Below are 22718 nucleotides of genomic sequence, written 5' to 3' on the forward strand. Positions count from 1 at the left end.
GATAGACACAATACTGTTTTTTTTTTGTTTTTTTTTTGTGCATCATGTAGTTACAATATGTGCATCTTACCCAGTGTTCGAATTGTGTCAAAGCTCTTGGGGGGTCCCCCTAACCAGACCCCAGTGGCTGTGTTTGGAATGATTTTTGTTGGCGAAATAGAGCAAAAATAAGCAATATGGTGTCTATAACGTAAGTCTCTTTAATAATATCTTTTTGTTAACATTTGTGATTTTTGCAAAAAAAAAAAAAAATTGATTAACTATATGAAATAATATAAATATACATTTTCTGCCCCATATCCCGAATTTTGGGGGACTGAATCACGCAGTGAAAGAATGCACTCTAAATGAGCAAAGTCAATGAGTCTAAATGAGTAAATTCATTTTTCATTTTTATTTTCACTAGTTTTATGTTTGAAGTATTATATTTTTATTGAAAAACCAGGGGACCCCCCAAGTATATCTTACCCTATTAGCTAAAAAATTACATTTTGCCGCTGAAATTTTTTTCTCTGCCCATTTATTAAATGTGGCAATTTCCTATTCAATCCGCAAGATGGCGGCAGCTCATCAAACGTCCACAGGGCAGTCGACAAGAAAGTTGACAGGAAATTTTTAAAGCTGGCACATTTGGGAGGCTTTTCCCTTATTGACATTTCTCAAGGAAGGTTTGTTTTTTTTTTTTTTTGTAAGAATAATATCCTAAAGTCCACCAGTAAGGGCCAGAAAAAAAGAAATGTCTGCGCCTGTGACAGCTGTCCCCAGCCTCTTGTATTTTGATTTTTTTGTCGGTCGAACCACAGTATGATCGTGATACCCATTATCAATAAAGTAACAATAATAATATCCCTTACATTTCAAAGCATTTGCTTTGCTTCCCTGTATGAAATGTGTAATTAAAGCAAATAACAACCAACGTCGGATCACATCATTTGAAAACAATTCCTATTTAAATTAAATTTTTGCATAACAACATCTAGTGTGGTTGAGAGATGCCAGCCAGCAGTGGCAGCTGGGCAGTCCTGTGCACCAGTAATGTGGGCTGCTTTCCATTCAGCCAATTAGTGTAATATTTCTTGAGCTTTAAAGAGAAAACTGGTGTTCTCCTGGGAGTGGTCTTTGAAATACCCCAGGAAAAATGCAGACATCAAACATTAAACAGAAAAATGATTTTTGAGTCTGTGTTTGAACAGTATTTTTATCAGGTCAAGGTACTAACAGGTTATAATAAGGTAAGTAGTTAACAACTTTAACAGTTGCAATGTGAAACTTTAGGGGGTTAGTTCACCCAAAAATTAAAATTCTGTCATTATTACTCACCCTCATGTCGTTTCAAACCCTTCGTCCTTTATGTTTATTTTAACGATGTCTTTTCTGTGCTTTGACTGTGGTAATTTAGTTTTCTTTGCTGGCTGTGAAGGGCCAGAAAGTTCTGGGATTTCATCAAAAATATCTTAGTTTCCGAAGATGAACGAAGGTCTTGCGGTTTTGGAACAACGTAAGGGTAATTAATAACAGAATTGTAATATTTGGATGAACTATTCCTTTAACTCTACAAATTAAAAGAGTTTATACAGTCACCAAATGGTTAAATAAAGGGTAGCAGGATATAGTAAATGATATTTATTTTATAATTTGTCTTATAAATGATATTGAAAAGAAAAATTTAATTGTCCAGTAAAAATGTTTATTGTAAAATTAATTTTATACTTTGCCTTTTAAATTATATGTACAGGAAAAATGAATTGTCTAGTGAAAGAGAAAAATATTTATTGCAAAATAAATCATTATTTCTTGGTTTAGTCTCTTGGTAAAATATGAATATTGCATAAATAATACATATAGCTTATAGAAGGACATTTTAGTAACATTTACAGCATTTTGTATACTCTGAAAGTAAATGATGACAACAGTATAAGATCAGAACATCCATTTTCATTAAAAAAACATTCAGACACTTTTGATAAATTGAAAGATTCAGACATACATAATCAAAAAAATAACTATATTTTATCTTTTTTGCCTGCACATGGAGTTTGCAGGGCTACAAATATCTTTAACACTGCTGTTAGTGCATGTTTGTGCAGGTTAAGGCTAGTTCACACCAACATGAATGTTCGGCACATATATTTAGACCAATGCATAAAACACAAAGAGGCTGAATAAAAATACAGCTTTACTTTCTGACAGTAGATGGCATTTATAAAAGTTATAAAAACACTAGTTATTCCAGTACACCAAAATAATAGGAATAGGAAGCAAGTCAAAAAATATATACATGTTTTCAAACAGCGGTTCAGATTTTTGTATTTTGCTTTGGTGTTTATTAACCAACACCAAGAGTATAGAGACAAGGCAGCCAAGCTATTAACTGTCGATCAGCAAAAATCGACCCAAAGCATGAATCTAATTGGTTGACCAGTTTTTTTTTTACCAGTGCAATGGAAAAGAGATTAGAACACCTCTCCATTAAAAAATCCATTACATTGCTGGTCACATATTACTGGTCGTTCATTCACATTAAAATCTTTATGGCTATAAATTTTCACACCGAACATTCGACTTGATGTGAAAAAGCCTTTAGCATGTAATGAACACAACAGTCACTACAGCTTTTTACTGCTAAACAACCACTGATAGCCCTGACAAACTCATAACAGCATGTTGAGTCAAAATAAATTTTGGAATGACTTGAAGTTTTTCAATGACACACTTGAAGTCATCCACTGGTTTCTCAGGTCCTGTTTTGAGTCTCAGTCTTGCAGTAATTTCTGTCAGATAAATCACACCCATACCGTTGTGTTGTTCTCAGGAGGTTTCTCCTGTCAAACAAAATAATGAAATGTTAAGTGTAAATGTAATTGTGCTATAACGCCACAGTTTAAGATTGGTGAGATATGAATTCACATATATAGAAGCTTTTGCATTGTACCCGTTGCTGTTGTATGTAGACCACTGCATCATGAACTGTAACAAAAATATGCTGAGGATTCATGTAGTTCATCAGCCCACTGGATGTGAGAATCTTCAGTACACTCTCTATAGGTAAGAGAAAATATTACCTTCAGGAAATTGTTTGGAAGGTTTGTCTATGTATGTATATATGTGAAAACTCACCATTGCAGTTAGCCAGGTATATGCGTACCCCTATCTTCTGGCACTCCATGCACATCTGTGGCAGGATTTATAACGTAAGCATATGACATTTTTCATGACAATGTTGATGGGTGTTAGTCTGGCTCACCTGTGTGAATAACCGAGCTCCAGCAACATCCACGAAAATAACACTGCTGCAGTCTATCAACACAGCCTGGACTTCACCCTCAGCCATCTCTGCAGTAAACAGTTCAAAAAAAAATTAATGGGCGTTATAAATATAAAATAAAAAACTCTTTAATGTGATTTTTGGTTTTATTGAACAAGTTGGAATGCACCTGATCTGAACAAGTCATTCTTTGAAGAAAATGAACTGTCTGTAACTCCTTGTTCCTAAAAAAAAATAAAGTTATCCAATCAGATGTCTTCTTTACATATGTTGTTATTGTTATTAAGGAAAATCTTCAAAATATCAAGGCAAATCAATATATACCAATATAGTAATGCAGGCCTGAGTATAAGTAAAGGAAGCAAAAAGCCACTAAATTTTAAAACCACAGTAACAGCTGACATCTTAATAAACAGTTTTTCCACCAGGTAATATAGTTCAATATTCTAAATAATCAAAATATTGATCACACATTCAAAGAGCACATTAAATATGGTAAACTTGAAAGCTCAAAAGTGTGTGCGTGATGCACGAGAGCCATTGAGGTTGGCGAATACACAATCTTATGTTTGCAATATCTGATGTTTTTATGCAAACAAATTAATTATTTTGGGATCTTCTTAATTTTGGACTAAACTAAAATATCAAATACTAAAATATCTTATTTCATGTTTCAAAGATGAACCAAATTCTTATGGCTTTGGAACATCATGACGGCGAAATAAATGATGACAGAATGAACACAGAATGTGCAGGTGTGCATTTGCAACAACTCTGAATGTGGCTTATGAACAAGAACAAGACATAAAAGTGTACAGTGTACATTTTTAGGATACGTAAGCCAACAATAGAAAAGAAAAAAACCTTGAGGAGCATATTACACATATAAACGGATGGATTGATTATCTTACTACAGAGTTAATGGCCTCTCTCTCTCTCTTCTCTATGGCCTTCAGGGCTTTCTCTCGGCTGCGTATCCTCTCAGGGGTGAGGCCCAGAAGCTGAGCCATATCAGCCTTAAAAAAGCTGCGGTTCCCATAGTAGATGGGCCCATTGTAGGTCAGGATCTTCACACCTGGGACTTCATAGCACTGCGGTACAGAAAGTTCCGGCAGTTACACAACACAGATGTGAATAAGACAAATGTAGCAATGGTTAAATGATTTAATTTCCAAAAGCACATGGCCCAATTCTAATCATAGTAAATTGCATTACGTGTGGTAATAAGAAAAGAAACTTAATGCGATGACTGTTGACTCACTTTATTATGGTTGTTGATGGATCTGTAAATCTCCGTGTTAGCGGCTCTTCCTAACACAGAGCAGTTGGCCCTGAAAACAGAAAGTTTACTATGAGTTCAGGGACATCTTTTTGTCTCAACTTTATCTCCCCTTTCCTTAAATGTGCATTTCATATCCGCCAGGAGAGGAAGGTTGTTTTGGAACACAGGGGTCTGTAAGGGATACTGGTTCGCTGTTTTTATACAGCCCCTGAGCTTTGGAACGCATAATTAAAGGATGTAGTAAACATGATTATTAAAGCAGATAAATACACAAATCTAATTAGGTAGTTTCAATCTCAATTATATTATGTACTCAATACCTCGTTTCACTGGGGCTGCTCTAGTTGGATTGATAATATCGTTATCTCTATACAGCCAGAATGATACACATACTCTAATTCAATGGTTCCCAATCTTTCTCCCAGAGGATCCCTTTTTTCACATATGTTTCACAACCCTTCTGAAATCTAAGAGTACATTTAATTAGATTTATACAGAAGTACTCTAAATCCACAGACAGTTTTGGTTTTAATGGGAAACCTGTGCGCACGTTTCTTCAGCAAATACACTGAATAATTTGACCACTTTTTATATACAAAAATCATTGCTTACTTCCAATATGCTGCTTGGCAATGCAAAGAACGGCTATATAACTGAATTCATAGATTACAGTGAAATTATAATTTATGTTTAACAACCCTTAACAGAGCACTAGTGACCCCTAGTGGGGGTCATGACCCCACTCGGTCAGGGTTGCCAGGTTTTCATAACAAAACCCACCCAATTGCTACTCAAAACTAGCTCAAACGTAGCCTAATGGCATTTCGAGGGGGGTTCCCCGGTAAAAGTCACGTTCCAAGGGGTGAAATACAAGTTTTTTGGCAGGATTCCCTGGGTAAAATTAGCATTCCAGGGGCTAAATATTACCTTATTGGGGTTGCTTTAACGTGCGGACATGAAAAGCATACCACAGCAACAGTGTTTAAGTAGCCCAACTCTGCAGGAAAACCGCAGACTTGGCAACACTGCAGTTAGTGATAAACCTTGCTATAAATTGTACTAAATATCTCAAGAAGTGACTATATGAAAGCCCAAATAGTCATAATGGAAAGTGTCATAATATACCTGTTGAAAAAAACAGCATATGCTGGTTAGGTATGTTTTGAAGCATGGCTGCAGGTTTGAGCTGGTTTAAGCTGGTCCTTAGCTGGTCCTAAGCAACTAGTTCCTGCTCAGGACCAGCTTAAAGGAGAAGTCCACTTCCAGAACAACAATTTACAAATAATTTACTCACCCCATTGTCATCCAAGATGTTCATGTCTTTCTTTCTTCAGTCGTAAAGAAATTATGTTTTTTGAGGAAAACATTTCAGTATTTTTCTGCATATAATGAACTGATATGGTGCCCCGATTTTGAACTTCCAAAAGACAGTTTATATGAGGCTTCAAAAGGTCTCAAATGCGGTTGTAAACAATCCCAACCGAGGAAGAAGGGTCTTATCTAGCGAAATGATTGGTTATTTTCATTTTAAAAAATTTAATTTGTATACTTTTTAATGCCAAACGCTCATCTTGTCTTACTCTGCTTGGACTGTTTTTGTTCTGGTTCGTGACAGTTAGGGTATGTCGAAAAAATTCCATCTCATGTTCTCTCTCAACTTCGAAATCGCCCTATATCGCTGTTTTACCTTGTTTTGTTTGTTGAGTTTTACAACATACTCTAACTGTCTTGAGTCAGAATACACAGAGTCCATGGAGAGAAAGGCACGACGAGCATTTGAGATTAAAAAGTATTTAAATTGTATTTTTGATGAAAATAACTGATTGTTTAGCTAGATAAGACCCTTCTTCCTTGGCTGGGATCGTTTACAACCGCTTTTGCGATCGTTTGAAGCCGCATTTAAACTGCATTTTGGAAGTTCAAAATCGGGGCACCATACCAGTCTATTAAATGGAGAAAAAAATGCAGAAATGTTTCCTCAAAAAAACATAATTTCTTTACGACTGAAAAAATAAAGATATGAACATCTTGGATGACAAGGGGGTGAGTACATTATATGTAAATCTTTGTTTTGGAAGTGGACTAAACCAGCTCAACCCAGCAGCCATGCTTCAAAACATACCTAACTAGCATATGTTGTTTTTTTCAGCAGGGATTTTATCCAATAAACATAATTATCCTATAAATGTGTAACAAAATGAGCTTATAATGTCATAATGATACCTCTGTGTGCGACAAATAACTGTCATCATGGAGAAGACCACCCCAATGGCCAGTCCCAGGTCTACATTTAGCACAACTACTGACAGCCAGGTCACAATCCACACCATCTGCTCAAACATACGTAACAAGAATTAAAATTAATCAGCTGGACTCTTTCAGAAATGAAAGACTTTTACCGCTGGGAATGAGATGTGGTAAAAACATACAAAATCAATTTTGCTAATTCGCCAAAGGTCTGGGAGATCCTGAAACAGCAGGAACATCTGTCTCAGGCTGGTCACATTTATACATGCAAGCACTGCCTGGATGGAGAGAAGAGAAACATTGATAATTCCCTAAATAAAGGAAGAAATCCAAAATTACCCTGTTTTGTTACCAAATATCTATGACCCATAAGTCAACACTTGCATTTATTTTAGTGCATTTAGCAGACGCTTTTATCCAAAGTGACTTTCAAAATAGTACTCCTAAAAAATTACTCTGTTTCACTCTGAAATGTGTCACATTTGAAGTTAAACTTATTGCAATTGTGTCTTACCTTGGGTAAAAAGTAAAAGAGAGGTCCTATCAGCAGAAGTACAATAAGAACAACCAGACTTGTGAACAGTCCTGCAAGCTATTAAAGTACAGAAAAAAAGAATTTAATTGTTTCTAACTCCAACTATGTTTGACAGACTGTCAACTTACACTTCTACAGTAAAGATTCATTATATTATCTCGGCAGGAGCTTTACTGCATAGCAATGCTTAGTTTTTCTAACATGGAATAGGAACAGTAGAGTTGATTTCAAACAAACCAATACCTGTGTGTGACCTCCGGCACTGTCCAGTATGTTTGTGGTGGCCAGTGTAGCTGAATTGGGGAAGCAGGTAAAGAGAGATGACACAGTGTTGGAGATCCCATGTGCCAGAAGCTCCTACAACAAAAATGAAAGAACACTCTTTTTTTGATGATATTCACAAAGCTATGCTTTTCAGAACTTTTTAGGTTATTAAAGTGAAGTTCACTTCCAGAACAAAAATGTACAGATAAGTTACACAACCCCTTGTCATCCAAGATGTTCATGTCTTTCTTTATTCAGTCGATAAGAAATTATGTTTTTTAAAGAAAACTTTTCAGGATTTTTCTGCATATAGTGGACTTCTATGGTGCCCCCAAGTTTGAACTTCCAAAATGCAGTTTAAATGCAGCTTCAAAGTGCTTTAAACAATCCCAGCCAAGGAAGAAGGGTCTTAGCTAGTGAAATGAATTGTCATTTTCTAAACAAATTGACAATTTATATACTTTTTAACCTCAAATGCTCATCTTGTCCAGCTCTGTGTGAACTCTTTGTAGTCCGGTTCAATACAGTTAGGGTATGTCGAAAAACTCCCATCTCATTTTCACCTCCAACTTCAAAATCATCCTACATCACTGAAGAAGTACCAACCCAGTGTTTACAAGGTGAATATGCAAAGAAAATCAAACGCCCTTTACAAAACCACTTATGTCCACTATATGGAGAGAAATCCTCAAATGTTTTCCTCAAGAACATAATTTCTTTACGACTGAAGAAAGAAAGACATGAACATCTTGGATGACAAGGGGGTGAGTAAATTATCTGTAAATTTTTGTTCTGGAAGTGAACTTCTCCTTTAATATAGTATCTACCTGATTTGGATCAATGGAGTATCCATGCTTATCAGCGTAAATCATGGCTAGAGATACAGACACAGCGTAGGCAACAAGGGTGATAGCAACTGTGTCACCGGCAATTTCTGGAACAGTCTCCAGTGCAGGCAGCCGTGGCTCAGGGAAGCTGAAAAGTAGCAAAGATTTACCTTTAAATTATAGTTTAACTGCAGAATGTATATTTAAAATGCAAGTTAGATACTTCAATACATGAATGCGTCAAAGTCATAGGAAGGAACAGTAAGAACTTTTGCATTGTTATAAACATGTTCTTTTGAACACTCTATTCTTTTTTAAAACTTTCTATTCATCAGTGAATCCTGAAAACATGCTTTGAGGTTTCCAAAAAGACATTAAATACCATAACTGTTTTTAACATTAATAATGATACATATTTCTTGAGCAACAAATTAGCATATTAGAATGATTTCTATAGACTAAAGAAATGACTGCTAAAAACTCAGCTTTGCTATCTTAGAAATAAATTACTTTTGAATATATTAAAATAGAAAACATTTTAAACTGTAATAATATTTAAAAATATTTTACTGTATTTTTGATCAAATAAATGCAGCCTGTGGTAATCACTCTTTCAAAAACATTTAGTTATGTTATTAAAATGTATATATTGTAATGTAATATATTACCCTGCTGGAATATGTCCTACTATCTGTATGTCATATTTGGAATCCAGAGAAAAGGCATATGTAATTCCTGTTGCAATTATTACCTGCAGGAGCCACAAGAGAATGGAAGATTATTTTTCACAATGCAGACAACAGTGACAGTAAAAAGAAAAAAAAAAAAGGGGTATATGATGAAACACTCATTATACTGCACTAGTTGTCTGGTGAATGGCAAATATTTGTACAAAAGTTCATTTGCTTATTTATGTCTGCGATTCACATAGCATTACAGAAATTGGAAGGAAAATAAGCACAAAGGTGAGTAAATGTTTTACTGTTACACTGTTCTACATCTGTTGTGGAGTGCAAACTCACAGTGATGATCTCCACAGGGATGGGAGTGCGCAGACGCTCCCGAAAGCGTGAGTTGACCTCTTTAACCGGCACCAGAACAGCCAGGCAGAGCAGTGAGATCACCAGCTCAGCCAAATTAGTGTGAGGCACGTTCTCCATCACTGATGCCAGAGTCTATGGGTTTAAAAGGAGCAACTGACATGCCTGACTCATTTGTGTTCAGTTATAGTCAGTGATACTATAGTAGTTGTAACTAGAATACACCAAAGTTACACTGTCAGTTCTGACCTTGAAAAGAGAGAAGGCACCAGCAAATCGAGGTAACCGTAATCCCAACATGCTTTGCAGCTGCGAGACGGTCACATGGAAGGCGGCTGCACTTGTGAATGCCTTAACAATCGGTTCTGAGAGGTATGTGGAAAGGAAACCCAACTGGAGACCACACATGCAGAGCTGGAACAATAAAAACATGCAACTTGCTACCATAATTCTGTAGTCTAAGACTTTATCAGTCAACAAATTGCGTAACTTTAAAGCACAGATGTGTTTAGATTTGTCTTACCATCATTATGCCTGAGAGAAATGCTACAGCTGATGCCACCCCAATTCTCTGGGCCTCAAACTCTGCGGCCTCTGGGCTACTGGAGTTCAGAGTGAGCGGGATGGGAACTAGTTGCTCCACAACTGAACCAGTCATCAGACTCAATACAGCAAAGGTACCTGCAAATGATATGTAATTTTCTTGGTTAAACATGACTGACAGTGGTTAAACAGCTGCAGATAAATAACATTGTAAATATCAAAGCACTCTTGGGAATACTGGTTTGCAAAATGTTATGGGTGTACAACCGTGTTCAAGAAAAAAAACAGCATATACTGGTTAGGTATGTTTTAAAGCATGGCAGCTGGTTATGAGCTGGTTTAAGCTGGTCATACGCTGGTCCTAAGCAATTAGCTCCTGCTCAGAACCAGCTCATAGAGATAACCAGCTTATAATTAGCTCAGGACCATCTTAAACCAGCTCATGGCCAACTAAGGACCAGCTTTAACCAGCTGCCATGCTTCAAAACATACCTAATCAGAATATACTGTTTTTTTTTTTTTTTTTTCTTCTTTTCTTTTTCAACAGGGAAATTTGAGGAAACTTTTTAAAAATAGATCTGGTAAATGAAAGCCTTTTACCTGTAGAAACATGGTGACCAGTGCCGAAGAGCATGTAGAGAACTACAGGGAAGAAGGATGTGTAAAGGCCATAGACAGGTGCCACTGATGTCAACAAAGCAAAGGCCATTCCTAGTAAACAAAAACAGTATGTTTTATCATTTATGGTGTCTTGAATATGGGTCAGAGACATGATGCATATTTCATCTACTAAATTACAACACATTCAAATTTAAATTCAAATTCTTAAATATGCAGTTTCTATTATGACTGTTATTAATATGGAATGTTTATTTTTTAATCGGTCAACGATCTATTTCAAACTGACCGCGGCACGAACACACAAGACGCCGTATTGTCGTCATGTGACAAGAAAAATTAAAGTACACAACTAAACAAAAATCACATATTTTTAACCAATTTATTAATGTTTTTTTCAGGTACCACTCCTAAGAAAACGTCGCGATATTTAATTTATATATAAAATATATAAGCTTTTTTTTTTTTTTTTTTTTTTTTTTTTACTACCGAAACACCTTTTTAAAGTAATTATTAAGTTGTGTATACTCACGTGTATTCAAGTTGATAATTATTTGAACTTTTCTCATTTGATAGTTAAGACTTTATTAATTAATTTATTTGAAAAAGTTCTTTTTTCTAAGTAAAATATTATTACAAACGTTCATACCATATTAAAAAAAACTTATATAATTTACGTATATATAATTATATAACGTATTTTGCATAAACAACTAATTTTTTATACTTTTGCGTTTATATCAAAGTATTTAAGTCATTAAAGTCGTTTCAAAAATGTTATGTTAAATACGTTCTCCTGAATGACCTTGACCTGATTTTCTAACAACTTTTTCTCATTCTCGAACTATTCATTTCTCTTTGCTATTTCATAGCCTACTACAACTCAAAACAACTAAGTAATTAAAGTTTATTTTTACCTTGGGGAATGTGTACTATTCCAACAGTCAGTCCCGCTATGATATCTCCTAAAAGCCATTTTTTGAGCTTGTATTTTGGCAGCCAGCTGCACACGGGCAGTCTCTTCTTGACCAGGTGAAGGCAGTCCACCTGAGAGCAGCTGCATCTCTGCGCCAGTCTGTCGCGGAGCCGCTCTCTCCCTCCAGACCGGTCTTCCGTACCATACGTCTGTCTGAAGCGGTCCTCAGTGTATATATTTCTATATACGGCCACTGATGCGCTCATTTCGTCCTAAAGTGTTCTTCGGAGAGCAAGGTAAATAATCTTCAGAGTTAAACTGCTCCAAACAAGTGCCCAACCCCTCATTTATAGTAGGAGTCGCTGGAATTTGACATCGGGAACAATTGTATTTTCCTGTCAAGTTCTGGAGCCAATTGAATACCAGTATCTTTTTCTTAAGGTAAAGTCAAACTGCAAAAAACATCCTGCTTTTATAAAACAAGCTTCATATTAAAAAAAAAAAAACCCTTAATGTTTTGTCTTCCAGGTCCTACTGCTAAAGGCTTTTTACAAAACAATCAATGGCATGATCACTCTTATCTTTAACACATAGACCTGCTCTCAGTCCCTCCTCCTCATGGTGGCTGTAACTCTTCAAACAGACTCTTTCTTCATGGCTATGACATGAGGAGTCATGGAGTATAGAAAGTGTACAATGTATTGCTCTGTGAGACATCTGCATGAGGATCAAAGTGGTATTGTTTACAGGGTGAAGGTGAAACCTCAAACCACAACTATTACTGATTATTAAAGGTGGTCATTTCCGAAAGGGGGTCGATTTCTCCCTGCCTTAGTGTCTTCATGGACTTTGAGGAACCAAAGATGCCTTGTGAAGCGTAATCATATATGTTTTCTTTGCCTCGCTGATCAAACGCAATATGACTCTGGTGAGCATGCACTTTTAAAGTAGTTCACCCAAAAATGAAAATGTGCTAAAAATGTATGCACCATCAGGCCATCTGATGTAGATGAGTTTGTTTCTTTATCAGAACAGATTCTTCCTCAGAACAGAATTAATGTAATTTTGCATTACATCACTTGCTCACCAATTCATCCACTACACTGAATGGGTGCCGTCAGAATGAGAGTTTAAACAGCTGATAAAAACATCGCAATAATCCACAAGTGTGACTTCAGTTATTTAAATTAATTAGTTTTGAATTCAAAAACTGTTTATAATAAACAACTGCAGAATTAACATAATTTTTTAACTTTAAACTTGATTTCAGCTTTAAACATAATACTGCTTTCTCCAGTAAAAAGTCTTCTTATCTGAATCAAGAGAGAAATATGCACAGATTGAGCACAGTTTATGAGCAAAAACAGTCCAAAATAGTGTTAAACAAATATGTTGGTGGATTTTGTTGTGAGAAGACAAATGGGTTTTTTTTTTTAATTGAAGGAAGTGTTTTTATGGATTATGAACTATGGATTTTGGCCAGATGTGATGGTTTAAAGTATCTTCGAGATGGATTTGTTTCTTATTTCACTTTTTAAGATTTAAATGAATGTAATGAAGTCGTTTGGATTAGTTATTGTTACTTTTGTCAGCTGTTTGAATTCTTGTTCTGACGGCACCCATTCACTGCAGAGGGTCTCCAAATCTGTTCTGATTAAGAAACACACTCTACATCTAGGGTGAGTAAATTATCAGCAAATTTTCAAGCCTTGGTTAAGTATTCCTTTAGCAGATACACTTTTAAGACTACTGAGTATTAGTTAAAGGAATAGTTCAGCCAAAAATTAAAATTCTGTCATTAATTACTCACCCTCATGTCATTCCAAACCCATAAGACCTTTGTTCATTTTCAGAACACAAATTAAGATATTTTTTATAAAATCTGAAAGCTTTCTGAGCCTGCATATAGACAGCAAGGGTCCTACCATGGTCAAGGCAGAGAAACGTAGTAAGGACGTCAATAAAATAGTCCATGTGACATCAGTGGTTCAACCGTAATGTTATGAAGCTGCGAGAATACTGTTTGTGTGAAAAGAAAACAAAAATAATGATTTTATTCAACAACGTCTTAACTATGTTTCATTGCCTTGACCGTGGGTAAACTATCCCTTTAAGGGAAAGCCCAGAGTGTCAATTTGGAATGAACCAGCTGAATGTACTTAATTTCTATTGTCAAGAATTTTCTATTGTCTGAAGAGTAACTTACGTTTATAAAATGTAATAAAAAATGGGTCAGCCTCTGCATTTTAGTGTGAACGTGGTGGAGATCACTTCAGTGCTGGCTCCGCCAACAAAACCATTTGCGTTTGTACCTCTAGACAATGTCATGGGTGCCTGAGATTGTAATCTCACAAAATGTCCAACCCATAAAACAAAGACTGATACAATATAAATGGAACAGTTGTTTTGGTAAGAGCCCAGCATTAGGACGCTTGAATGAACGTCTTCCTGACTATGTTGTTTGTTGGTTCGTGCAGAATGCCACGCACCTGCACTGGCGCAGACTGGACAGGCTGCTGTCACATTGCAAACTCTTGACTAAGGAGGTACTGTTAGTTAAAATATCTAAAAAACTAAAACTAATGAATTAAAATTAATGAAAACTATATAGACATTTTTTACGATTTACTTAAAGGTGTCATTGTTACAGTGTAATTATTTACTTAAATATACATTTAAAAGAGTAGTTCACTTCCAGAACAAAAATTTACCAATAATGTACTTACCCTGTTGTCATCCAAGATGTTCATGTCTTTCTTTTTTCAGTCGTAAAGAAATTATGATTTTTGAGGAAAACATTTCAGGATTTCTCTCCATATAGTGGACTTCTACGGTGCCCACAAAGAGCATTTGAGATTTAAGAGTATATAATTTATTTATTATTTTTTTTTTTTCAGAAAAAGACAGATCGTTTCGCTAGATAAGACCCTTATTCCTCAGTTGGGATGGTTTAGAGCCCTTTGAAGCTGCATTAAAAATGCATTTTGGAAGGTCAAACTTGCGGGCACCATAGAAGTCCACTATATGGAGATATTTCCTGAAATGTTTTCCTAAAAAAAACATAATTTCTTTACGACCGAAGAAAGAAAGACATGAACATCTTGGATGACAATGGGGTGTATAAATTATCTGTAAATTTTTGTTCTGGAAGTGAACTTCTCCTTTAAGTACGGAGTAATAATAGATAACTGCATGTACTTACTATATGGTTAGGGTTAGGATTAGGGTTTGCCTTAGGGTTACTTGCATGTAATTATGCATAATTAATTGATATTATAATAGTAAGTACATGTAACATGTAAAAATGACACCTTAAAATAAAGTGTTACCAACATTTTATAAAAATGATTAGAAATGGCAAAAAAAAAAAAACTTCAAGAACCGAGACTTGCTACTGCCAATACATCCACAACTTGCTGCTGTGAGCATGTAAGAATACTGCTGCTGCACATATAACATTTATGAAATAACCCTCATATATAGCATACATGAATAACCCCGTATCAGATCTATATAGGTGGAGCTGGGGAAGGTGGAGGGTTTCTGAAGCGCGCTGCATCTGCTATAAGCAAGCACTAGCCGATTGTTGAGCAGCAAGTTCATTGGCTGCTGATAAAAAAAAGAACCAATCAGCTGCACCATGTGATAATGATGTCATTATGTCAGATTGAGTTAGACGTATCAGACTGTGCCATCTAGAGCCATCTTTCATGACAGAGTTTTGGATTTATAACAAAAAATACATATAAAAGTATATAAATATTAATTAAATAGCACAGGGTTATTACGAAAACTAAATCTAAAAATAACTCTTCATTACTTATAATAAATTATAACTTAACCCTTTAACTGTCACTCCCATTTTTGAACACAGACATAAAAATGTACTATCCAGACTGAATTTTGAGATTTTAAGTTTTGAACTGATATATAATTTCTTATGATTTATGATTCTATTGCGCGATAGGTAAAGATCATGTTCAATGAAGATATTTTGTAAATTTCCTACTGTAAATATATCAAAACTTAATTTTGATTAATAATATGCATTGCTAAGATCTTCATTTAGACAACTATAAAGGCTATTTTCTCATTATAATGATTTTTTTGCACCCTTAGATTCCAGATTTTCAAATAGTTGTATCTCGGCCAAATATTGCCCTATCCTAACAAATACATCAATGGAAAGCTTATTTATTAATTAAAAAAGCTTATTAATTCACCCCCTATGACTGGTTTTGTGTTTCAGGGTCACATTTAAAAAAAAGTATATTAAAAACTAAATTAAAATATTAAAAATTATTATAACAATGGTAACAATAAAATAACATTTTATATACCAGATAATAACAGATTTAGGAGAGTATATAAAATATAATAATTAAATCTAAAAATCATGCAATTTTATATACTTTGAAAACCAAATAGTCAATCTATCACTTCAAATAAACACTTTCTCTGATTGAGGCAAACATGGCTAAAGTGCGTGAACTTTATGACTAATTATCTCATTCATTCTTTGACAGATTGTTCCAACATTACACAAACATTTTATATCAGCATTAGACATTAATTTCGTAAGCTCTTTTTTTGTCACTCTGGCTGTATTGCTAAAGACAAAGCAAAAGCCAACCAGAGGGGATGTCTTCACAATGTCTTCACCATTGGGTATAATCCAAAATGTGAAGTGTATCCATTTTGGGTGTATTTTTAATTACAAGTGAAAAATACGGTTGTTTTGATCTAATATTCCAAGAATCTCCAGGTCTCTGTAGATATGCTCTGATATGTGGAGGTTTTTTTGTCAAGGAATGCAGCTATTGTGTTCATCAGCTCAGGAGAATTTATGGACACGCTGATGGCGTGTTGCGTCTGGTGGCTGTTTAAACAAGATATTAATCAGCGGTGAAAGGAACAATGCGCTGAATGGAAGAGGATATGGAGTGTTGAACCCATTCTCAAAAGAAAGACGAAGCTCAAGCGCTCCAAGAAAAGACAGGTTATGATAAACCAGACAATATAGACAAACAAGAGCGATTCACCTTGACTGGAATGTGTTTACAGTCTAATCTGGACGTCGGTTGACAGGTAGTTAATAAAGCGTTGAGTCTCAGGCATAATTTCTCCAATAGTCTGAATAAAAAGCTGAATTATTTTCGAAATAATTATAATGCATTTCCTTTAACAAATCCAAAGGACAAGTGCGAAAGGAATTAGTGTTGTTACAGAAAGTTGGATATGTTTTGTCATTGCATAAAATAAAGCATGTGATAGTACTTGCATAAGGGAGACATGGTTTTCTTTGGCTAGAAATCTTTCTGTGGTATAATTTCCCTAGTTGTATATGCAATAATTGCATTAGAACAATATCTTGTTAACCTTCATGCCCCCCTCACGCTGAGAGTGTGTCGTGGTCCTCAGCTATTGTCGTCTGCTTCATCACGCTGTTCTTGTTTTGGGAGGGGTGTCATAATAATTTGTCAAAATTCTATAGTTCCTCTCATTGTTCCTTATCTTTTTTATGGGCTACTTCAGCTGACCCCCACTGGTATGTCCTTTGCTCCAACCTCGACAATGAGACGGGTGCTGAACCTATCTTTCTGTCGCCATCCGACCACCTCTCCCTTCCTGTTCAATCACGAGTACGTCTCCACATTCATTTTATGGGTTATAATGAATAATGATTAGTTCTCCTGTACTCGTTCAGCTATTGTGGTCTCTCCGTATTGCTGTACTGCATGAGCGTCTTAGCAGTACTGGGTACATCCATAGGTTTTTTGCATCATGTATCTGGCTGTGTAAGCTGTACTTTTTACCTTTTATCATTTTATTTTACTTTCTTTGTTTTGCTATTTTAAATTTTAGAGCCTAAATGTTTTGTTAAAAATTGTAGTTTGTTAAAAAAAAATACATTTGAATACATCATCTTGAAATATATACTTTTGTATAATAAAAAGGGTTTCTTTATTCATTTTACTGGGAAAATATTTAACCCCATAAATATTATCCATATTCCATAATTCTGTATTTTGAAATGTAATTATAATACTTATTAAGTCTTATATTTATATTCTTATACTTAAGTCCAAAATCAACATTTGCAAAAATGATAATAGATGCTATGTTTTACATACTGAATTATAGTTATTATATTAATTATATGTACATCCCAAAAAAGTATTTATTGATTTTATATTATTCTTACATATTATTCCATATTATGCCAACAACTCTTATTCCACAATAAATAAATAAATGCATAAATAAATAAAATATTTATCTAATTTTATATATCTGTATTATATAATTTAGATTTTTTTTCAATTAGTTTTATAAATTATTATTTAATATTATTAATATTATTTGTTAAATAATTAACAAATAATTAAATTATTATTATTATTATCTGTTATTATTATTATTATAAAATAATTATATGTACTGTATATTTTTTTTCCCAAATTTCAGTTCTATAATGTATATATATATATGCACAATTTTATATTTCTGCATTATATAATTTTGAAATGTTTAATGAATAAATACAATTATTATATAATTATATATTATATCATTTTTATTAATCAATTATATTATTAATTAATTATATATATATATATATTATATAATATTATATATTATAATATATATAATATATAATATTATACCAGCTCTGCACAGAATCAGCCAGAAAATAAATGATTACAAAAACAGAAGTTTTGGTTGGGTTCACTGAGTGCTGACTCAGAAAACGCAGGCCAACAATATGCTTACAAAGTTTAAATTGTTTTGAACCATGGAAACTTGTCTTGTCATTGGGAAAACAGGAGTGTGACCGGCGTCTGAGCAGCAGCAGGAGAGGAAGGGGAGTGGAAGGACATGCAGTGACCTTCTGTTCTCTGAGGAGGATAAACCTTAGCAAACACACCTTGACCTCTAACCTCACACTTCTATTAATAGACTTGATAGATTTAATACATAAACAGTCTTCTCAGAATTAATGGTAAGTATAGCTGACTTCAAAAGTCTTGTAGCATTGGATTGTGCTATAGGGAATTACTGTTCTAGGCCATTACTTTTAGCATTGTGCTGTACTAATGCCCTGTTGAGACACAACCTTGAACTACATTGTGAAATTTTCTTTGCATTGTCCGCGACTCCATCACTGCATTCTCCACCCATGTGGCCCTCAAACTCTATATTCCCTCTTTATACGACCCCTGAGGATCTCAGTGGAGACTGATAACAAACATTTGGTGCCAGACAGCGGTCTTGGGTGGACCCAGGTCAGCTGTCTCTCTCTCTCTCTCTCTCTCTCTCTCACACACACACACACACACACTCATCTTAAGTAAAGAGTCCAGAGTTCCTGAAGGACTCTTGGCTCTTAAAGAGAGCTGACATCAGTGATTTCTAGGCCACTCTGTCAGACTGGTTTGATTTGTTTATACCAAATTATGTTGAGATGGTCAGTATTATGTTTATGGTTAACTAGTAATGGTTTTGGTTTAGAGAATGATTAGCGATAATGAGACAGTGAGTTCTTACAGTATTGCTTAGATGCACAGTTTTAATTAATAAATGCGTCTTCTCAGAGCGAAACACTGACGTGGTCAGTTTTGCATAAGAGGCTGTAATGGAGGTACTTTACAGTACTTGTCTTCTTCACACACATACATAGAGTCATTTGGGGTCATAAATACCGTCACCCTGGATTAATCATATGCCTATCACAAATTTATATTTTATTTATCAGTTTAAGATTTTTAAGATTTAAGATTTCAAAAATGCTAATATTTAATATTTATAAAATAAAAAATTTAATATTATGAATAACTAATAATACACATTTTGGAAAATACAAATATATTATTTTTAATATGTAGTTTTAGAATTTAGATTTCTTTATTATAATTTTAATATATATATATATATATATATATATATACACAGTACTGCCTAAAAGTTTGTGAACGCTTTAGAATTTCCTATATTTTTGTATAAATATGGCCAAAAAGTTAATCAGATTTTCGTGAAAGTTGACAGAGAACCCAATCAAACAAATTAGATGAAAATATACATTTATTTATTGAGAAAAATGGCCCAGCCTTAAATATTTGTGAGTTGTAAAAGTATGTGAATCTCTAGGATTAGCAGTTAATTTTAAGGTGAAATTTGGGTCCGTTTGTTCGATGTGTTATCAGTCAATAGGATGACTATCAGGTGCCAGTGTATGCCCTGTTTTAATTAAAGAACAGGAATCTGTCAAAGTCTGATCATGTTTTTGGAAGTGAATAATGGCATGAACAAAGCAGATCTCTGAGGACCCCAGAAAAAGAGTTGTTGTTGCTTATCCGGCTAGAAAAGGTTACAAAACCATCCCTAAAGATTCTGGACTCCACAAATCCAGAGTCAGACAGATTGTGTACAAATGGAGGAAATTCAAGACCAGTATTACCCTTCATAGGAGCCTTTCTCACATTGGTTAATATTAATGTTCATGAGTCCATCATCAGAAGAACGCTGTACAACCATGGTATGAATGGCAGAGTTGCAAGGAGAAGGCCACAACTCTCAAAAAAAATAAATAAATAAATAAATAAAAAACTCTGCTGTTGGTCTACAATTTGCTAAAGATCATGTGGACTGGAGAAATATTTTTTTTTTTTTGTCTCATTTGTTTGATTGGGTTCTCTTTGTCAACTTTCAGGACTTGTGGGGAAATCTGATGATGTTTTGTGTTATATTTATGAAAAATGAAGAAAATTCTAAGGGGTTCACAAACTTTCTTATATATAAATATATATTATTTTTTTTTATATATATATATATATATATATATATATATATATATATACATACATACACACACACACACACACACTTTAACCTAAATATATAAAATACTACTAACAATAAACATTTTTAACATTTACAAAATATTATTTTATATTATTTAGAATTTAGATTTAGATTAATTTTGCTATTTTATTATAGTAATTATATGTACATCCAGATGCAGAGTTTTAATAAAACTCTTCGATTTGATGTTTATAAATAAATAAACAATTCTAAAATAACATGCAATGATACATGATATTATTTTAATATTTGGATTAGAATCTAGATTTTTTTTATAATTTATAATTTGTATAGAATCAAGTGTTTTATCATAGCTAAGTAATATACTATTTATATTAATAATATTCAATTTAATAAAAAATAATATATTAATTTATTCACCATTTTATGCATACTTTTAATTTGAATTAATATTTCTGCTATTTAGCCCCTGAAATGCACATTTTACCAGAGAAACCCTGCCAAAGAATGTGCATTTTACCCCTGGAACACGATTTTTACCAGGGTACCCCTCTCGAGACACCCGAAAAACCTGGCCACCCTGTATAGCTGATTGTTCGGAGAGCCTTGATATTCCAAGGGCTACAATTTTTGAGTGCAGATTCAAAACATGATATAATGTAACGGCAAGGCTTTCTGCAGTCAGTAAGAACAAGGATGTAATGAACTGTTTTTAAAATGCTGAGACTGGATGGAGGAAGAGACCTTAAGAAAGGTCTGCCAAACTACCATCCTGTCTGATATTTTTTTAGAATCAAGTGTTTTATCATAGCTAAGTAATGTTTGCCAATGCCGGTAAAAATTAATACTTTTAAGTGTAAATTATATGATGCTTCCTCACAGAGCTTTTATGAATTAACATATTTGTTACTGTCCGTGTTCTCTGGGTGGAGGCCGAAACATGTGAGATGCTCAATGGGACTCAGTAACCAGGCAGTATGGCTCTTGTTCTCCCTGCACCCACCCTTCACCTTCACCCCTCTGTTTTCAGCATCAAAGGGCAGCCATGGCTCCAGCTGGGTGGCCACCGGCCTCTTATTTCCTCCCACATGCTCTCCTGCCATTCATTCTGATCCAGGCCCCGTCAGGGCTGAGCGGACCCATGGGATCCGACCAACGGGACCGCTCATGGCCACTTCCTGGTCATTTAAGACCTGTGCCACAGAATGGAGGGCCATTGTCCAGACTGTTATCTGATGGCCTGAGCCAAAAGGCAGACAAAGCCAAGTGCCTGGAGACTCACCCCTTCCGCTTTACTGAGGTTATGGGGCTGTTTTTAAAGCGTGGCGATGGCTGATTAAAAAGAGGTGAATGAAACTGAAATATTATCAATGAAAACAAACATCAGCCGTTTTAAATGAGCAGAACTAACTGCGATAAAATAAACACTATTTATAAGGGTGCAGGATCTATGTAGGTGAAATATTTATCATAGGTGACTGCTGTGTCAAAGTGAGTTGATAAATCTACCTTGTTACTTTTCCAAGATATGATCAACATTCTCTTAGAATTATTTTCACAATCATTTCTTATTTCATCATTTTTATTGCACAAAGAAATTCTGTTCCATTTTTTCTTTATTCTCTGTTCCTCTCATTCCTATGGAAGCCTGTTTCCATCACTGAATTAAAAAAACAAATCAAAAAGGTAAATGTAACTTTTTATCTTATAATTCTGACTTTTTTCCTCCGATTTGTGTGATATAAACTTGCAATTGCATGTTACCAAGTCAGAATTGCGAGTTTATATCGCAGTTCTGACCTAATTTATAAAAATATGTGATATAAATTCGCAATTGCAAGTTGTAGTCAAAATTGCAAGACATAAAGCCGCAATTCTGAGAAATAAAGTCATAATTTTGAGAATATCTCAAAATTGTGATTTTTTTAGAAATGCGAGTTTATAACTCACAATTCTGACTTTATAACACGCAGTTGCGAGCTTATATCATGCAATTCTCCAAAAAAAAGTCAGAATTGTGAGACAAAAGGTAAGAATTGTGAGATGAACTTGCAATTGCAACTGCAAATTACAACTTGTTGTATCTCGCAATTCTGGCTTTATTTCTCAAAATTGTGAGTTTATCTCATGCAATTCTGAAAAAAAAAGTCAGAATTGTGAGAACAAAAGTAAGAATTGTGAGATAAACTCACAACTGAGTGAAAAAGTCAGAATTGCGAGAAACAAACTTGTTTTATTATGCAATTCTGACGTTATTTCTTGCAATTGTGAGTTTATCTTACGCAGTTCTGAGAAAAAAAGTTGTGAGTTTATATCTCTAAATTCTGATTTTATAACTCGCAATTGCGAGTTTCTAAC

General features: G+C 34.5%; 1 protein-coding gene across 1 annotated transcript; it reads right to left on the reverse strand.

Moving 5' to 3' along the window:
• Nucleotides 1-1753: 1753 nt before the first annotated feature.
• Nucleotides 1754-12068, reverse strand: slc26a10 (solute carrier family 26 member 10). The gene is made up of 18 exons (XM_051095866.1): nt 11539-12068; nt 10604-10714; nt 9984-10141; nt 9710-9874; nt 9443-9595; nt 9089-9171; nt 8421-8568; nt 7573-7686; nt 7309-7386; nt 6977-7072; nt 6771-6877; nt 4527-4596; nt 4177-4356; nt 3435-3489; nt 3245-3333; nt 3118-3172; nt 2933-3039; nt 1754-2822 (listed from the first exon to the last, which is right to left on the reverse strand). Exons 1-18 carry the CDS (start codon nt 11801-11803, stop codon nt 2784-2786), a joined length of 2073 nt encoding a protein of 690 aa, XP_050951823.1. The 5' UTR covers nt 11804-12068; the 3' UTR covers nt 1754-2783.
• Nucleotides 12069-22718: the final 10650 nt, after the last annotated feature.

The sequence above is a fragment of the Labeo rohita genome, chromosome 23 (assembly GCF_022985175.1).
Source record: "Labeo rohita strain BAU-BD-2019 chromosome 23, IGBB_LRoh.1.0, whole genome shotgun sequence".
Taxonomy (NCBI): Eukaryota; Metazoa; Chordata; class Actinopteri; order Cypriniformes; family Cyprinidae; genus Labeo; species Labeo rohita.

Bases quoted from the DNA above. Each gene is read 5' to 3' on its own strand.
- slc26a10 (XM_051095866.1), bottom strand. From the start codon at position 11,803: ATGAGCGCATCAGTGGCCGTATATAGAAATATATACACTGAGGACCGC. The intron at 7,687-8,420 runs GTAGATACTATA...TTTTTGTTGTAG, and splicing joins ACTCCATTGATCCAAATCAG to GAGCTTCTGGCACATGGGAT. The intron at 6,878-6,976 runs GTATGTTTTTAC...ATGTTTGAGCAG, and splicing joins GAATTAGCAAAATTGATTTT to ATGGTGTGGATTGTGACCTG.